We start from the raw sequence: 18,417 nt of genomic DNA on the forward strand, positions 1-18,417 counted from the left end.
CCTGGGCTGTGAGCTCATCTGAACAGAAATGCCAAGCTGAGTTGATGTGGTCAGTGCTTCGATTTGGGATCTCTGAGGAAACCTCCAAGTTTGCCAGAGGAAGCAGTGGTGGCAACGTTGTAGGTGGTATGCTTTGTTCTTGAGTCACCATTGGGTCAATAACATGCGTGATGGGAGTGAGCAGGATTTCCTGGAAGAGTTGTGGGCACGATGTGAAACCATGGTCCTGAGTGTGAGGAATTATTTAAAGACCACCACGGACTTAGTGTGAAAGGTAGAATCAGTAACCCTGTGTGGTACTGATCACATTTCAGTTATCAGCCTTTCTTGCATAATTATTCCTCAAAACTAGTCCAATATTTCCTCCTCCTTGGGGCAGCAGAATAAAACCAGTAATTGTAACGCCAGGCTGCTGGAATATTGAAAAAAGTTCAAACCTCTCTGAAACAGACTTTCACTCTAAATCCTGTCATTAACTTGAATGAGTTTTGGATCACATCTAGAGTCCTTAATGTAGGACTGCAATGAGGCAAATCTGTTTTTGAAGGAGCAAGGAGCTCCTCTCTTTTCAAGCACTTACCATTTGGGCAATTCTGCCTTTGCCTTTCAGTTGTAATTAGCAGCCCTTACTCAGAGATGCTGTCAGGCCCTGCTGTGCTCTCAGAGCAGCTCGACTCAGGATTGTTTTCCTCCCCAATCCCGCTACAGTGTAGTGACACTATGACATTACATTCTCCCCAGAAACAATGACATGAATCTGATGTATAACTGGTGGTAAAACTTTATTATTCAAGTTTAGATGTAACAGACATCTTTGCTGCCTGAAGATTGTTTGCATAAGAAATACACCAAGAACATGTTTGTGAGTAGAAATGAACATGCACTATGAAAACCAAAAAACAAAACAAAACAAAAAACCCAAAACAAAACAAAACAAAAAACACATCCATGTGTTGTAAGGACAAAACATTAAGAGCCAACATTCTAGAGTCAAATCAGGGCTACAACGTTTAATGATGGTTTTTAGCAACATGAAGTCATTCTTTATGGAGTACTTTTCTTTTTTTTTTTCCTTTTCCTGCTGGTGAATTTTCTGTAAGCTAAATTTACAATGGCATTTTGAGATGTTTCCTTTTCTCCTGTTCTCCTTCTACATATAGCTCAGAGGCCAAAATGATCGGAATGGAAAATTGTGGTTGCTGTTACAATGTTTATTCTAGGAATTTTATTTTACTAAGTGTATTCAAAAATCAAATGAAACTGGTCTTTATGTGGCTGGTAGTCATTAAATTATTGTCTTTATTCTCTTAAAAAGAGGTAAGTTGGGGTATATGTGATTACTGTATAGGTAGCATCTCACCAACTGCCAGCTTTCCAGAGCTGTCTGAATGAAATGAAATTGTAAGGAAGAGGGTAGTGAGGAATCCTATTCTGGGGTGAGAAAATTATGTAAATCATTCTATTTGACCCATCTTAACTTCATAGAAAAGTTTAGAAGGGATTTCTCACTTATCTATCACATTTGGGATATGCTGACAAATTGCTCACTATTCTTTGCCAAGCATAACTGTCTCCACTGAAGCAGAAGGAAATATATCTACCCCTCTGGCTGAACAGACGTGAACGTCTAATCTCTTCGGTTTTTCCTGACCAGTATTAGGAATTAGCATGTTAAGTCAACCAAGAAAAATCAATACAGGAGCAAGAATGGGGATATATTTAGACATCTTGGGCAAAAAGCAGATGGTAGACAACATCCTTAGCACATAAAGCAAATAGTTGTAACTACAAAGCAATACTGTCCATTCCAAAGATGGACTTGAAAGTCCATCCCTGAACTGAACACTAATCTACCAAATCAGGCGTCTGCATTGCACAACCACTACGTTACAGCACTGTACACAATTAGCATCAGCCTCTTCTGTCCTACTGCCCCTCTAAATGCAAAAATAATCTCTCACCAACTTTTTGGTATGTAAATAATCTCTCACCAACTTTTTGGTAAAGTTGGCATGGCTCAACTTTTTGATATGTCTCTATCTTCTTCTGTCTCTTTAAAAAACTGTCACAATGTGCCACAGTACATTTTTTCAGGCAAAATCGAGATAAAAGTATCTTGTATATCTCCCCCTTTCTGGATGGTCCACGAAAAAGTAAGGGGGGATTTTGCAATTAGGTTTAAAACTTCTTTTGGAAAGCACTCTGAGTTTAGCACTGGAATGCAAACTGTGGTCTGGAAAACCTTCGTCTCCCACTGCATTAACCTAGAGGGCAGCAGTCTCGAAGTGATAGCTTAAAGACAGTCCGGTTTGCAGAAGATGCTGCATGACGGAGTGTTAATAGAAACATTTTTCCTGTCCTGCAATCTGATTAATGACAGGCACCACAAATCCTCTGGTTTTGAACCATCTGCTTATTTTGTGGTCCAGGCTGAGATATGTTTTAAGATCTCAAACTACCACCCCTTAGTGAGAGAGGTACATCACCTTGAAGAAACTGGTAAATTGAGAAGAAAGAATGATTCTTTGAAAGTTCAATTTTCAGTGCTGCAAGTTGATCAAAATGCAGTGGGTGCAGTAATTACTTGTGTAATTACTAACTAACAATGGCTAACATCGGTTTCCACCTAAGAGTTATTAAATAAGATTATTCTTTTTCATTGTCAGGATTTATTTTTCTTTTGATTAATATCCATTGTGAGGGGGTCTAGAAGAAGGATGGAGTCACCTCTCTTTTGTTAAGAAACAAAACTGTGCTCCCCCCACCCCAATCAAAGAGAACAGGCTATGGCAAAATCCCATTTCTTACAAAGTAGAAATCTTAGAACATCTCAATATGTCATGGCAAGAACAACAAACTTTTTTTTCAAATTTTATTTGCACCATCTAAGTGTGCAATTTTAATATTCAAAAAATCTGTCTTGTTCTTTGCACTCATAAGATTTCATTTCTCCTCATCCCCGAACCCTGATATATGTGTATTTCCTGTTATTGGCCTCTGCTTCTGAGTTTAGCAAGAGGTGTTATGAAGTACAGGGTGGTGCTTAAGTCTTATAATGCGCATGTCCCTCCTAAAATATTTTGCCAAGAAAATGTAGCTTCCACCAATGCAGAAGCCACAGGAACTGGTAGGTCTTAGAGTCAAACCAGTAACTACTGATAACTGGCAGGCAGCTACCTCTGAAGCCGATACAAATCACTGCTTAATGAGCCTAATATGTTTCTTGGAAAAGATGAAAAGAACGCACACTGGACCCTGACTTAACAAAACGAGGGCAATCTATTTCAGTCCCCACAGAAAAAAAAGAAACAAAAAAATACCCACAAAAATAAATCCACAAAAACCAAGTCAGAACTTATTATTGGAGAACAATAGTAAAAACATAACCAGACTTTGTCTGGCACTGATATCAAGCAGGAGATTCATCTAAAAAATAGAAGAAGAAGAACGTGGCCCAATATCCTTTGCTAACCTAGAACACTATTGAAGGGTTATAGAACTCAACCGTGAACAGATTGAGCGGGACTTTCCATATGCTGCTCACCAGTATAGAAGCAATAGGTGGAGCAGGAAGGAATGCAAGCCTAATGCTGAACAATAGCCTGTTTGTGCCTGATAAATTAGAGAAACTGAGATAACATTTCATCTGTGTGAAAATGCAACACCTAAAATACTGCCAAGGTCAGCAAGACCTTTGGTGATCAGCTGTGTAAGTGCTTCTCATGCGTGGTGATGTTCGTTGCTGGCTGCTTTAGGCACATTATTTTTCGAAGGACTATCAAATTGCTGAACGTTTAGGCCAGTTCCTCCCTGGTTTTCCTTTCACCAACCCCTATAAGACATTTCCTATCACCTCTCCTTTTATCTTCCACCTCCCTGTTTATCTGGTTAAGTATCATATAAGTGCACCAAATTCTAGAAGGGAGAGTGGTGAGATTCAGGTAAGTTAAATACAAGAACATTTTTTTTTTATGATGCTTTAGTTTCAATTACATGAAAATCTGAGAAAGGCGGCATGTAAGTGAGATCAGAATAGGACCCTTTACATATAATCTCAAGTGAGGACTTAGTCCAGAGATATTTTTATAGAACATTTTAAAAAATAAAATGCATGAATGGAGAAATAAAAGACAACATAATATCAGAAAGACATTTTAAACTTCATTCGCTGCAACATTCATGAACCAGTTGAGCTACACCTGCCATCCAACCATAAGGAACTAAGACCCTGCACTGCGAAAAAGAAACAAACCCAAACAAAACAAAAAAGCAACTGCGTAATATTGTAAAAATGGAGTGCAATGCTACTACAGAATGCAATAAAACATCAGTGCTGCATCGTCAAACAGCACTTATCAAAATAATTTCTGAAATGTTTCTTCTGAAACACAGACAAAGCAATAAAAAGAGGATATATGTTTATCATTTTAAGCATAACAATGTGAGTTAAGAGCTTAAGAATACAAAAGTACTTGGAATGAATAGTGCTACCCTTTTTTTCCTAAGTAGGCATAAAAATATTTTCATTTCCTTCTTGTTTTTCCATACCATTAATATCAACAAATTTCATTCATTTCATGTTATCGTTTACAACTTTAATGCACACACACAGAAAAAAAGATACCTACTGCAATAGAAATAGTTGCTTCATTACCTTGTTTGCTACATTTGCAAATGTAAACAGCGAGGCAGAGCCAGAACTGACTCTAATGCATGATGGAATATCTTTGTTGCATACGTACACTGTAGAAAATAATTATTCAATATGTCAGGCACCATTATTTGAAATGTAATACATTAATATTTACTAGAAAAATAAGGTTTTTTTCTATTTGTTCTCCCAACTTCTTTAATGAAATAAGTTAATCTGACAGTGCATCCAGTAGCTTGTAATATCTTCTACATCCCTGTGGCAAAATAATAAACTACTGGTTGGGACACTATAATGAAAATGATTAAAGTCAGTTCTTGTACACCCTTGTAGCAAGCATGGAGGCTCGTCTAACAGCACCTTTAACCAATTATTTAATATTTAGTTATTTAGCCCTATTTCCCTGAGCAGTTATGCTGAGGAGCTTTCCCTTCATGGATAGTTTTTACAAAGCTTTAAGTATTAAAAAGTACTATGAAGACATTTAATGCTACTTAGCAAAAGCTGGTATAAGTCTACTGAAGGGATTGACTGGTATGTATAGCAATGTTAAGCCTGTGGAGAAGTAACCATAGACTTTAAGGTTTAGAAATGTAATATATTAAAAATATATTAAAATAAAATACAGCAGGTTACCTTGTTCTATGCAAATTAAACCCAGAGTGTGGCTTCTGTATTAGAGACTTCACTTGCACAAAATGGTTTTCCTAAAGTGTGCCAGAAAGAATGTAGTGATAAAATGGTAGCTAAAAATCAGCTGAGTCTGAGAAACATCTAGATGAAATTGCTGCCAAAGCTTTGAGGACAAAGTGATCCTAAGGCATGTTGTAGGGCAGAAACTAGCCCAAATTAAAGAAAAGAAATGACCTTTTTAACATCTGTATATTTAACAAGTCTAGTTCTTATATACAATGTGCATATGTTCACTATACCCCTGCAGCAGTATATACATATACACATCTTTGCACTCTTGCCAGTTATGTCTCTCACACGATAGCAAAGGTATTAATTGTCCGGCAAAATTTTCTCAAGGTTATTCACCATGATTCACTGCATTCTGGCTAGCTTTGGTGGGCCGTGTCCCATAGAATTATCTTCTCCCCCTTCTGGCCACCATCCAACTGTTCTTTGTTTCTTGGTAACCCACTCATTTAAAAGGGAAAAAAAAAAAGAAGAAAAAGGAAAAAACAACAAAAAAATAAAGAACGGGGGATTTAATATTGGATAAGGCATGCTCTGTATATGAAGTGCTTTATAGGTCTTCACAAGACATTACAAGCTATTGAATTCCCATCAAGGAAACCTATTTCTGTTTAATTGTGCTAAGTGCTAAGGTTTACTCTTTAGGTTTTCCATTCTTTTCAGCTTGTGCATTGTTCCTGTGTAGGCCCCTCTGGATGTGAGTTGTGAAGTCATACTTGTCCGTGCAAAGATGCTGGCATATGCTGCACTGGAAAGGTCCACTGTCACCATGGCAACTCATATGCAAAGCATACATCACTTCATCCAGAAAGACAATGCCACAGTGCACACACTTGGTAGAAAGTTCATCTTGAGTACTTCTATCAACTTTCTCTGTTTTTACTACATTCAAGGGACCTTCATTTTTTACATTTGGTGGTGCCTTACTCTTTTCCTTGGAGGCACCATTTGCAGTTGGCCCAGGTCTGGAATGCTTTATCGCCAAATCAAGAGGAATGTCATTGTCTGATCCGACAGCTGAAAAATGAGGAGGCAGATTAAAGGTGGGATAAGGCACATAGTTTTGGCAAGGATTTGGTAGGCCAGGCACATGACTCAAGTAGTGTGGATTCCCAGGAACAGACAGCTTATATTTACTCCAGAATCTCAGCCAGTCAGCTTCACTCTGAAAGTCATTGTGTACAAACGGAAGTCCAAAAAGTGGGTACTGGTATTTTTCAATAGGGCTTCCAGGTGGTGAATAGTTTGGATGTTTCGCGGGTCTCATGTACTTCTCTATCGGGCTGCCTCTCTCTGAGCTTCCTTTCCCTTCTGATATCGATGAACTGTTTCCTGGGTCTCCAGTACTTTCCTGAGGACTTTTTATCTGAATGTGCAAAGGTTGCATCCTTTTGTGAATATCCAGAGTTTGGCTGACCAATATTGGCTGCTGAGCAGAATGGCTTTTAGTCAATGAACCTGGGGCCTCGTATTTACTGAGGCTGGGAAGCTGCATTTCTCTCTGATGACCTTCAGGTAAATGATCCTCTGACCTCCTCTCTAAGGGGCTTCCATTGACTTGTTCCTCACTGCTACCCCTCTGCTGTTTGTTTAGCTGCTCAGCCTGAAGTGCCTCCGGGTTAAGGCGCTTTCTTGTTCGTCTCCTAATGATCTGCTCACCATTGTTCTGCTTAATGATGTTTAAAGGCCTGGGAGTCTGCACAGAACACACACATAATGAACAAAAGGAAAAAAGAAAGACACATTAAACAAATCCCTGAGACCTGCTCACGCAAATTTATTTTTTCTTTCATGTAGAGCTATATTATGAATGACCAAATTCATGAGCTATACTATGAATGACCAAATTTCAACCCAAATGCTGGATCCTGGCCCCTCGTGCTAAAAGTAAACCATAAGTTGGTTTATCAAACTAAGTCAACCACCTTAGACATACTATGCCTGTTTACTTAAAAAGGCATGAAGTATCCAAGCTGTCAACATTACCCCTTATTCCTGAGAAATTCCAGGGGAGACATGCTGAAAGAGGATGCTGCGAGCTGGGGATGAGGTGGGAGATGCATGGCCCTATGCACTAGTGTCCGTCTATGCACCGTGTCACCAGAGCTGGTATCAGGCAAAGGGTCGCACAGACCACGCTATGACAAGAATTGGGTAACACTTACCTTGACATCCACCCCCCCTTGACACGGATAGAAAATGCAAGCAAATACATGGCTTGCTGACCACCACTGTTGTCACCTAGTAAAAGTGCTGCATGTCCACTATGGTGGTGAGTGGGATGGTTGGAAAGCGACTAAGAACGATGGAGAAGAAAGCCCATGGAAACTTCCAATGTGCCAAAAGGTCTATCTGAGACTTTGGTACCAACTCCTCGCCCTTCAATCCCTACTGTATTTCTTTCTAAATGTAACAGATGCTGTGCTACTAAGTCATGAGGGAGAGAAGGTGTCCTCTGAAGGCAGTAAAAAAGGGTCTATAAAGACATAAGCATCGTGGAAGACGTGGAGGCAAGAACCAGGTAAGGACTTCTGTTTCCATTTGCTACTTCCTCACACCAGCTCAGAGTAGCTGGCCTATATAGATGAGAACCAAAAATACTTTTGAGTGAAGAAAAAAAAATGGTACTAGAAGGGACAGCAGCCAGGCGTCTCTGAAAGGCCCCTTAACAGGAAGCCCATGGGATGTGAATGAAAGATGGTGCTGTAACGTCAGTATGTGTTGCTCTACTGGGCAGATGTTAAAACAACAAAAACTACCTAAAAGTCATTCAGGTTGGTGTGCTGGCAGTTGCCATTTGTCTCATCCAAATGCACGCATAATCCTATTTTGGTTGGAGGCCAGAAAAGTGCCCCACACATTATTCTACTTATATGTTTATTTGGAAATTTTCTTTTTAACATTGTTTTAAAGTGCAGATTAAATTTTGGCCTACGGTCAATATCAAAAACAATTTGTACCTTGAATGTAATATAATTTATATATATTCATAACTTTGAATTAGTATAAAAATATCCAGGGCTGGAAGAGCGTTCACTCTATTATTTGTAGAGATCTAGTCTCTCTCTTGACTTGCCATCTTCCTGTCCTCTTTCACCTATTTATTTCTCTGAGGTCAGCTCATTCTTAATGGTTAACTACATTTTAGGCAGTGCAGCTACTTGCTAAGTATTTACTTTCTGTTAAAAGTCTCTCAGAAGATACACTTTGATTTAAATTTTTAATAACCAAAATTTAAACTTAGCAGAAAAACAGCACCTTGAATCAGCATCCTCAAACAGATCAAAGTTGAGGCAAAATCATATTTAGATAAAATTAGAATACTTTATATGTAAATTGTATGCAAATAAATTTTATAGTTTGCAGAATCAATAGCCAATTAATATGCATAAGCATATACTCTTTATTCCAAGCTCAGTGTAACTTCCTCACGGTTTTTTGACAATTTTAACACTGTCATACTGACACGCTGCGTGAGATCTTACAATATTGTTGATGTTATAAAACTTTTATTTATACACAACAGACCATTTTCATATGGCTTCCAGATAACCTTTCGATAGTTTGGAACTACTTTTAGTCTTGCTCTTCATGCTACTAGTGTGAAGTCTGATCCTGGAAGTAGTTAAAAGAAACACCTTCATACCTGTGCTTAAGGACCCTCATACACTTGTTTGCAACTCAGGCTCTTCCACGTTGCATGCCCTTCAGAGTCAAAGGCTGTAGGTCCAACTTAAAAATTCTTCAGCGTGCAAATGACTGTACCCATCTGACTAGTCTTTAGCTGATTAAAACAGACTACTCAGTGGAGTAAAGCTACTCACATTTTTCTTACTTTTAGGAGAAAGGTGCAGATAGAAATACTCTGTATTTGGTTGCAACTAAGGCAGACAGAAGAGTTTAAGCTCTCTTCTTGATTTTCAATGATTCACTAAATTTAGAAAACAGTGGAAACATTACCAGAACTTTTCTTTTAAAATGTCCTGTTTCAGATCCTTAATTGTATGTTATACATCATATCTTGAGTGTGATCACAAAGATTTTTTTTGCCATCTCTGTATCAATTGGCAATCTCTCTACTCCAAATGTATGAGTAACTTTTAAAAAATTTACAAAATTCAACACATAGTTCAGTAAATTATTGTGATTACACTTCCTAGATACCATGGGAAATTGGGGTGATCTCTCCACTAGAAGATCGCGTATGTCTAATCATAGAACAATCTGCTGTAACTCCTTACTGAAGTAGTCCAAGTATGTGGCCAAGGAATCACTACAGAACAAAATCTAGTGTTCCATGACTGAGTTGGAGCTACTAAAAAATGAGGAACAGCACCACAGCAGTAATGGTCAAATTCATGATTCTGGGGAGACATGAGATATACCTTTATCTGTCAGCAAGTGTGAATATTGTATATATGCTTGCAGTGAACTGGAAGCATTTTTTTCACTGAAATGACTTTAATAATTGACTGTTGGAATATTACTACACATTTCTTAACACAGTTGTCTGCATTAGAGGAGAGAAATGTGAAAAACCTGGCAAGTTACATACAAATGACCCCTAGAGAGATTGAACATTTTGAAAACATGTTGAAAAAATATTCAAGGGTATCATAGAAATGGAAATGTGACTCATAGCAGGAATCACTACCATGTTAACATTTGTCAGTCACTACCACCTAGTAGTATCTGACAGACCATAGATTTTTCTTCTTATTAAATACAAGTAAAAAAGGGACCTTAGAGATTAGTGTATTATACACGTTCTTGAGGTAATCTGAGGACAGTAGCTCTAGATAGCGATAATCCAATCAAAAGGGAGCTATGAATTGTGGAAACCTACTGTAGGAGAATTTTACTTAGCTGTGTAGCATAATTTAGTTTAACGGAGTGGCCCACAGAAATTAACACTTTTACTCTCTTGAATTTTTAGTGTTTCAGACCTCTGCCTAATGACTGCAGTATTCTAGACTCCTTAATTCAAAAACATACATGACAAATACTGTAATGTTTTATGAAGATCTAGCCAGCTAAACAGGCAGGCAGATAAAGGAAACTTTAATCTTTCTGATGCCAATCTAAAGAGCATCCCTTTCCATGGGATTGTCTCAAAAGGTCCCAAAGGAGAGATTAACTTGATTATTCCAGACTCCAACTTACAACAGAGTTGGTATTGTACCACAGCAGAGTAGAGGCTTAACGAAATGCTTTGCAGTTGTTTGGTCAAAGTTCGATTGAAGATATTAATGTCAAATGTTCACCAAATGACAGCTTATTGTCATACTTGAACAGTGGAGCTAAAAGATAGTGTAAGCCCCTTGCTTTCTATATGCATAAAATAAAGTTTGACACGATATTGCTGATTATTATTGTTTCAAGTACACTTGTTTGTTCCTAAAGGTTTGTAAGAATTATCCGAGCTATGTGTCTGAATTCAAAACTGATTCTTGTAGCTTTTATCTATTCAATAAGTTATACTAACAATCATGGTAAGGTCCAACACTATAGTTTAGAAAAGTATATTAAAAAAAAGGGAAAATGAGGGCTGTGAATGGAAGTTCTACAAACATCTCAAATATCAAATTAACATTAAAAAGCCAAACTGTCCTCCTTAAAAACTTTGTGGCTGCCTACCACTGGTCAATCAGGCATTATATCTAGAACTTTGAGAAATCTCCAGGAAGACAATACTTTCAGCAAAAGACCCAGTGAAGATGCTGGCCAGAGATCGTGCATTAGGCCATCTTCTACCACTCAGATGCTATCCGACTGGCTGGGTTGTTATGGAGCTTAAGAAGAGTTATTGACCTCAGAATGACAGCATATGGCAAACAGAGCTAACCTTTCAGATGGGTGAAGGTCTTGCTGCTTTCAAAAATTGCAATCTTCTTTTTTGTTAAGTGAGTTGGACATGATCTTGAGTAAACAGGATTGTTATATGGCCTATACACAAGACCAAGGGTAAAACTCACAGAAAATACTAATTGATTTAGAAACTCATGCCTCAAATTCAGAGACAAATAGGCATAGGCACTTGGGAGTCTTAGCACGTTTGAAATATAGTTTCCTAAGTGGCTGCTTTTTTTCCTGAAAATGGAATTTCTGAAAAAAAGTTTTAAAAAATATGCACTCTCAGTCACAACATAGATTTCTGACTTGAGCTTTAAGCCTGAATTTTTATATTGCCTTGGCAAACTCCCAAAGGGCTGCCTCAGTTTCTACGTCTGAAAAACAGTAACGCTTTTTGACTTCAGGGGAATGTTGTAAAAATTAATTAATTAGAGTCAAAGCTTGGTCACCTGACTCTTCCATGTGCTTCTATTAAAGATAGTGGGGATAATATTTAACTAGTGGGTCTTAACCTAAAAGATTCTGAGCATTTTGGCACTGATCCAACGGAACACTTAAGCATGGCTTTCCTGGACCTGGACCAGAGCATTCAACATCTTTCAGGATCAAGTGTCAATAAGATGAAAAGCAATATAGACAGTTCACGATTATTACTTATTCCCTGCCTGATCCTGAGGGATGGTTACTCTTCCCCTCACCAAGTGATGAGTGCCATCAAGTGAGCAGCTTCCTTGTTGAGTAATTTCAGAATCCTCCAGCAGACTATAGGAACTGTAGAAAAAAGAACAAAAAAACCCCACCACCCCATATCTCCAGGAAATTTACTGACAAGAATAGAGGGGGGAAGAGAAGCAAAAGAAAATAAAAACCACAGCAAGGGATATTTTTGATACAGATGTGACGTCTAAGATTTTTTTTTTTTATTATGAACGTGAAGGCTCTTGAATTTAGAGAGCTTTCATCACAACGTATTGTATGCCTTTAAATGGAATTCCCAGAAAAGAAATCATTTTCCCCTTATTTTGTATCAAAATAATTAAATGCATCACTGGTGATCTCAAACACGTCTACCCACAGCATCCCAGCCTGTTTCATAATGAATCACATCTGATCCCAAAGTGACCATACTGCAAAACCCTGTTAGGAAATTAACTGCAGGCCAGGGAGTGGTACTAATCACACAACCAGACAAGACCACATCTGCCCAGCTTAGCTGTATAACCCCTTTTTTTCTGAACAAACCAGTAAGTTCTTCCTACCGAGTGAAGCTTCTGGTAGAGGCCACACGCATTGCATACATATCCACCATTTGCATTCTTTCGCCAGAGAGAGGTCTTTGTGGTCAGGCAATTGGCACAAAAAACACCCGAGCCTCTACGTCTCTGAAATAGGGAAGAAAAAGAGAGAAAAAAAAAAAAAAAAGGAAAAAAAAAGAAAAAAAAACAGGTCAGAGGTGAGTCACATGAGCTACGGAGTTAGGACAAATCAACACAGGAGTTTTGTCTCTAGACTGGCAACAATGACAGTATAAAACCACACTGCCCATAATGAGGTCAGGTTCAATTGTGCTTAATAGGCACCACTGATTTTCATTATAATTAACCCTAGAGTGATGGATGAGGTGTGTGAAACACCAAAGCCTTTTCAGAGTAACAGCTTTAACTTTTTGAACTTCAGGTTTTGTGCATTTAATGATGGTTTCTAAACAGCAAATTCTGAAAAACCCCTCTGGAAGCTGACAGAGAACATTTTCTCTGTAAACTTCTCCTGGTTTGTTCATCGCATTTCACAACAGATTATTTCTTTGTAGTTTGCTCAATTCTTAAAGTGTGATCGGTAACAAGAGTTCTGAAACATCACCACTTTACTCAATTACAGTTTGCATCTGTGTCATACTAATTCCTTTAACAGAGATTATACTTCATTAATCGAATACATGGTATTCACTTCCAGTCTTTCCCACTTACTTCTGAAATCAGTACAAGCTACCATATATTTCCCACAGCTCACTAAGAACAAGGAGTAAGCTCTGCCAAACAAATAAAAGTACAGTATTCTTAATGAGATCTCTATTGAACTTCACCCAAAACCCCAGAAAACAGTCTCATCGATGGATAGATCTATTTATTTTATTTTAGTCAGGAAAAGAATTGCGTAGTACAACTTTCCTACATACAAATTGATTTTTAACCAGACTGAGTGAGCTGTGCATTCATCAGCTTTCATAATGATCCAGGAATATTTAAAAGTAGACACGTTTATAAGTATTGCTCATTAAATTCTTTCTACGGAGTAATGATTTCATTAAACTTCTCATTTAAACAAAAGTCAGGCTGTGTTTGTGGGCGCAAATACTAATAAGCAGGAAATGGAATTCTTTTGCTGAAAAGAAAATCTGAATTTCAACTCCGTTCCCTTTTTGCAAAAGAAAAATATCAGTAAGAAACCTTCAACGTCTAAGATAAGAATGGGTGAATACAGGAGAAAACTGCCTGGGTGAAAACTAATTTCATTATAAATTAAAAATTACTAACACTATAAGTCAAAATTTCATGGTTTCATAAAATTTAAGTAATTTATTTAACTTTAGTCCATACTGTAGAAGACTGGTGTTCATGCCAAAAAAATACAATGGTTATAATTGTACTCTGATACATTTCAAATGGAAAGCTTTCTGCAGACATAATTTTGGCTTCAAGACTGGAACACTTTCTTGGCATTGAAAGGGCATTTGATTCATCGGGTGTTTCACAATGTATCACTAAAAAGACCTGGTGAGCAGCCAGTTCCCTATAGGGTAATTTTTCCATCCAGATGCAAGTGCTATCAGAGGCCCTCGTCAGCTAAACTAATTATGATCTTGCATTTGCTGATGCCTGCTCACTCTAACGTTCGACATCCTCCATTAATCATCAATACAAGGAAAATGAATGAAACGTAAAGAAACGAGGGCTGGTAAGCTGCACAGCCATAAAAATCTGAAATGAGTGCAATAATTTAACAAGATTGGGGAAATGTTTTTAGTGAGCACAAAGTCAGGCCAACAATTGCCCTTTTAAACCAAGAACACAATTTCATTAGTACAGCAGGTTGTGCTACCTTAAAGTGATACAATAAAATCGAGATTGTCGTCAAGATAATCTCCCTCTCACCCCCTTACATCACCCCATACTTTGTCTCCTAAATTAGAAGCAGTAATATACCATGTTATTCTCAATTTGGCTAAAGAGAGAACTAAATGGTAGTTGAGGTCCTTAAGCAAACATCTAACTAGTTGTGTATATGAAACACAGCTCACTCTGGGAATGTGCACTCGTCTGCAAGTAAATTGAAGCTCCCGATTCTTTTTGTGGTTGCATATCCTTGCACAACTTCACCTGGCTGCTGAAATATTTTTCTTAGGAGTACAATAAAGCTTCACTAAAGTAACCCCAATTTGGTCCACTTGAAGGGTGAGAAGTTTCCAAGTGGAAATGACTGTATATGGCCAGGATTCAGATACAACTGCAGAACTGTTCCTTTCCATTCCTACTTCTTGTCTGCTGGCCTATGGCTTCTTGGTGTGGTGTATTAATTGAGCGGAGCGTTAATCTGAGTCACTCTTTCCACTCTTTCATTTCTGTTTGTGTTCCTTGAGTTTGGGAAATACCCTCTGCAAAATCGTGGAAGACTTTTAAAATATAGAGAGAGCCATCTAGTTTATACACTGTATTTGCACACATCTGAATGGTGACAGCAGGTGTAATAACATTGAAATCGTCTTTGAACACTATGGAACAAGTAGATCATTAAAACATTGACAAAAGTCACTCATTTTTTCTCTTTTTTTTTAAGAAAGATCTGATTCAAACTCAACATTGATGCATTGAAGTAATTTAATGACTACAGCTGACAACAGCGTACAAAATACCTAGTAGTGGCTATACGTATCAAAAACCTATACTGTGCTTATTTAGTACTTACAAACTATTTATCTGTTTAAAATTTCAAAGTAGCCCAGCTAAACATCCTTCTCTAAATTTAATGCAAAGTGTGTAAATTCATCCTACATGCTGTTCTAAGCGTTGCATCTTACCTTTCTTTGCCTTCCTGTTCTTTTATTTCTGTATTATTTAAGGATCTTACAGGATAATTCTCCTACCTAAGTGTTCCAACATAGGTTACATGTACAAACGAATTAAGAATTAAACCACCTGTGGAAAACCTTAAATACTGTTGCTTTGTTGGGCCTTTTGGTTATGAAACAGCTTTTTATAATGGGGATACACAGCTTTAGAACGGATACCCGGGGTGAAACAGAACTGTAGAAGGCTTGGACTAAATACTCTTGACTCCCAGATCCCGCTAACCACAGAACTGATCTGCTTGTCAAAATATACTTGAGAAATTTTGATGATGTCTGCAAGAAAAATGGAAGCTGTTTTTAAAAGCCTAGAATGCCTGTAGTACTCTTCTCTTAAAACAAGTTTATTTGAAAAAAAAAAAAAAAAAAGAAAAAAGTAGGCCTTCACTTCCCATATATCATGTTTAATAAAGGTTATTGGCCAAGGGAATTTTTTTTTTTTTTTGTGCTGTATGTTCTTTAGTGACGATACTTCTACTGTTAGTGATGATACTTCTTCTGCATGAGTCTGTCTGGCTTTGCATGCTCAGCTTTTGTACTAGCCAATAATAAAGGCCGACATTGTCGTTTTTCCGGGTAGCCTTGCAAAGGAACAGACACGTGAGCTCCAGTTCAGCAAAGTCTGCACAACAGCTATGGCCCACAGCCTCCATAAAACCCAGCCATGTGCTCAAGTGCTCTGCTAAGCACCGCCCTAGCCAGCATTTTCACGAAATATGTTATGGAACCTTTAGTTCTTTTTCAAATGTGAACACATACTTATCTTTGTTCAATAACCTCTTAAGATCAGCCCAGAAAAAGTAAATCGACAGAACTAGCCATGAGAGAGTCTGAGCCACAGATAAAAAGGTTTCAGCCTGCGATAAATGCCACTAGTACTAACTGGAGTTATCCATGAAAATTTCCTGTACATCCTTGGAAGAGTAAGCCAAAAGGGCCTAAATAACTAAAATATGTATCTACTAAGTCAAGCTTTAATCATCTGGAGCCTTATAACCACTACATTACAATCCCAAATCCTGAAGGGGCCAGCGTGGTGAAGAGCCTGTCTCTATTTCCATTCCAGTTTCTAGGTCTGGGTGTTTAATATCACAGTTGTCTCAAATCACATTGGGCCCAAACTTGGAGCGTGTTTTTGTCAGCCCAGATGTAACTTTTTTTTTTTTTTTTTTTTTTTTTGGTACTGAAAACTTTATTTAAATTGGTTCAGCTGTTTATAATTTGGAGATTGGCCAAAATCAGGGGGGTGGGAGGCAGAGGGGATTTCAAGTTTTTCAGATAACTTTCTAACAAATCTACAGTCATAGTGGCTTTGCTCTGGGGAAAAGAAGTATGCACACATTTTAGTATTTTAGTAGTAGCAAAGCAACAAGTGGATTATTATTTTTATGTAGCTAAGCTATGAAAGTTTGTAATTATTCACTGAGTATGTCTTGCAGATCTCTCTACTAACTGTTTTCCCTCAGTAAGAACCATGCTGAAAGCATATAATTGCATAACAACCCTTGATATGCAGAGTATTTACTCACATTTTTTATGGTTTCATATCTTCACCGTTTCAAATTGAACAAGTCTGAAACTTGGTATACACATTGTCAAGCCCGAATGCCTAATTATTTTTTAACTCCTTAAATGATTTTCACTAGTTAGCAATATTCCACTGAAACAAGGAAATTATTAGTAGTGCTTTCTGCTAAGCCATCAAATAGCACAGAATATCATAACAGGTAATTCGCTCAGGCATCTTTACAGGATCAGGCCCTTGTTTTTCATAAAAACTGCTTTAGATATAAAAAAGGTGACTCTATAATTCACATGATTTCAAACTTTGTAGCCATGTAGAAGTGTCATTACACTCCACAGTTATACAAAAAATATTTTAAAATGTACTGAATTTTCAGTTATTATTGCAATGGAACTTCATGTAGCAAAATCTATGTTGTAAAAGCACAGCCAAAAACACTGCTCAGGAACCGTGGCTTTTTAGCTAGCTAGACTAAGCAATGGTGCCTGACACTCTGCTAGTGCCAAATACATCCTGTTTTCAAAATTTCTGCCAGAAGATGCTTTTAGAAACTCGAATAGGCTCCACGAGCGTCAGCCAAGCATTTTTCTTACATCACCCTCTTGGTTCTGGACACAACAAAACTTGTCTTTTTGCTGATTACTTTCATTTCCCCATCACAAAACGACGATATGATGAAGCTTGAGTGGATTTTTTTACCATCTCCAGCTTTCCTACTGTGCCAGAAACAGAGCATGTTGTAACTGCAGCTCCAGAACATGAAATGCAGAGAAATCATAAGTGTTACCCAGGAATAAGCATATGCCTGACTTATTTCGAACAACAGAGTCGGGGACTACAACCACACATGCCTCACTGAGAAAATGGCTCAACGCTGGCTCTGGATGCTCTCTGGCAAGAGGGGAGGTCCAAAAGGGAGATGCCAGGACACCTGCACACAGTCCACTCAGTACGGGTGCCGGGGAGCTGCTGCGGTGAGGATCAGTTGTAAGCAGCCCCTCTCACACCTGTAATCATCAAGCTGCTACCACAAGGTTCAGAAAAATAGTGTAATGCACTCATGGTCACATCTGTCTGTGTTGCATTGGCACTGCCATGAGTATTTTGGAGTTTCTTGTTCCATACACCTGCTAGGTCTTTCCAGGTATTCTCCTCCGTGTAAGAGGAGGTATTTAGTTCTCTGAGTTTGGGTGAGATTAACTGACGTTTAAAATCTGGGCAGCAAGGCAGCATCTGGATGTTGGAGTAAGCTCCACTTTCCTCTGTTTAGGATGGGAAAGGAATCTTTCAGCCCTCATTTCTTTTGGCTGCAGAGGCACTCAGACCTTTCTGAATGTGTTTAATCAAAACTGCTTTCTCTCTCAACTATGAAAACAGCCACAACTATGTCCCTGTACAGTTTCACATTTTAAAATTTTAGTTGCTTTTGCTGTAGCTATGTCTAAATTAAAAAGAAAGTAATTGGGTTTTCTTCCCTTTATAACTTGGACAGCTTTCAGGAATAGAACAGGCACAGCAAATTTTCAGCCCCAAAGCATAAGCTGTCAGAAAAAGTGAAACACA

The 18,417-nt window shown here is 38.1% G+C and overlaps 1 protein-coding gene across 2 annotated transcripts in view; it reads right to left on the reverse strand.

Annotated features, from left to right (window-relative positions):
- Nucleotides 1–5,987: 5,987 nt before the first annotated feature.
- TRPS1 (transcriptional repressor GATA binding 1) overlaps nucleotides 5,988–18,417 on the reverse strand; it is a 173,520-nt gene continuing 161,090 nt past the window's right edge. For both annotated transcript variants that reach the window (XM_086609529.1, XM_086609530.1), the window contains exons 5-6: nucleotides 12,466–12,588; nucleotides 5,988–7,049 (exon numbers count right to left, since the gene is read on the reverse strand). In XM_086609529.1, coding sequence (XP_086465655.1) covers nucleotides 5,988–7,049; nucleotides 12,466–12,588 — 1,185 coding nt within the window. The remainder of the gene's footprint in view (nucleotides 7,050–12,465; nucleotides 12,589–18,417) is intronic.

Source organism: Tauraco erythrolophus, chromosome 3, assembly GCF_009769465.1.
Source record: "Tauraco erythrolophus isolate bTauEry1 chromosome 3, bTauEry1.pri, whole genome shotgun sequence".
NCBI lineage: Eukaryota > Metazoa > Chordata > Aves > Musophagiformes > Musophagidae > Tauraco > Tauraco erythrolophus.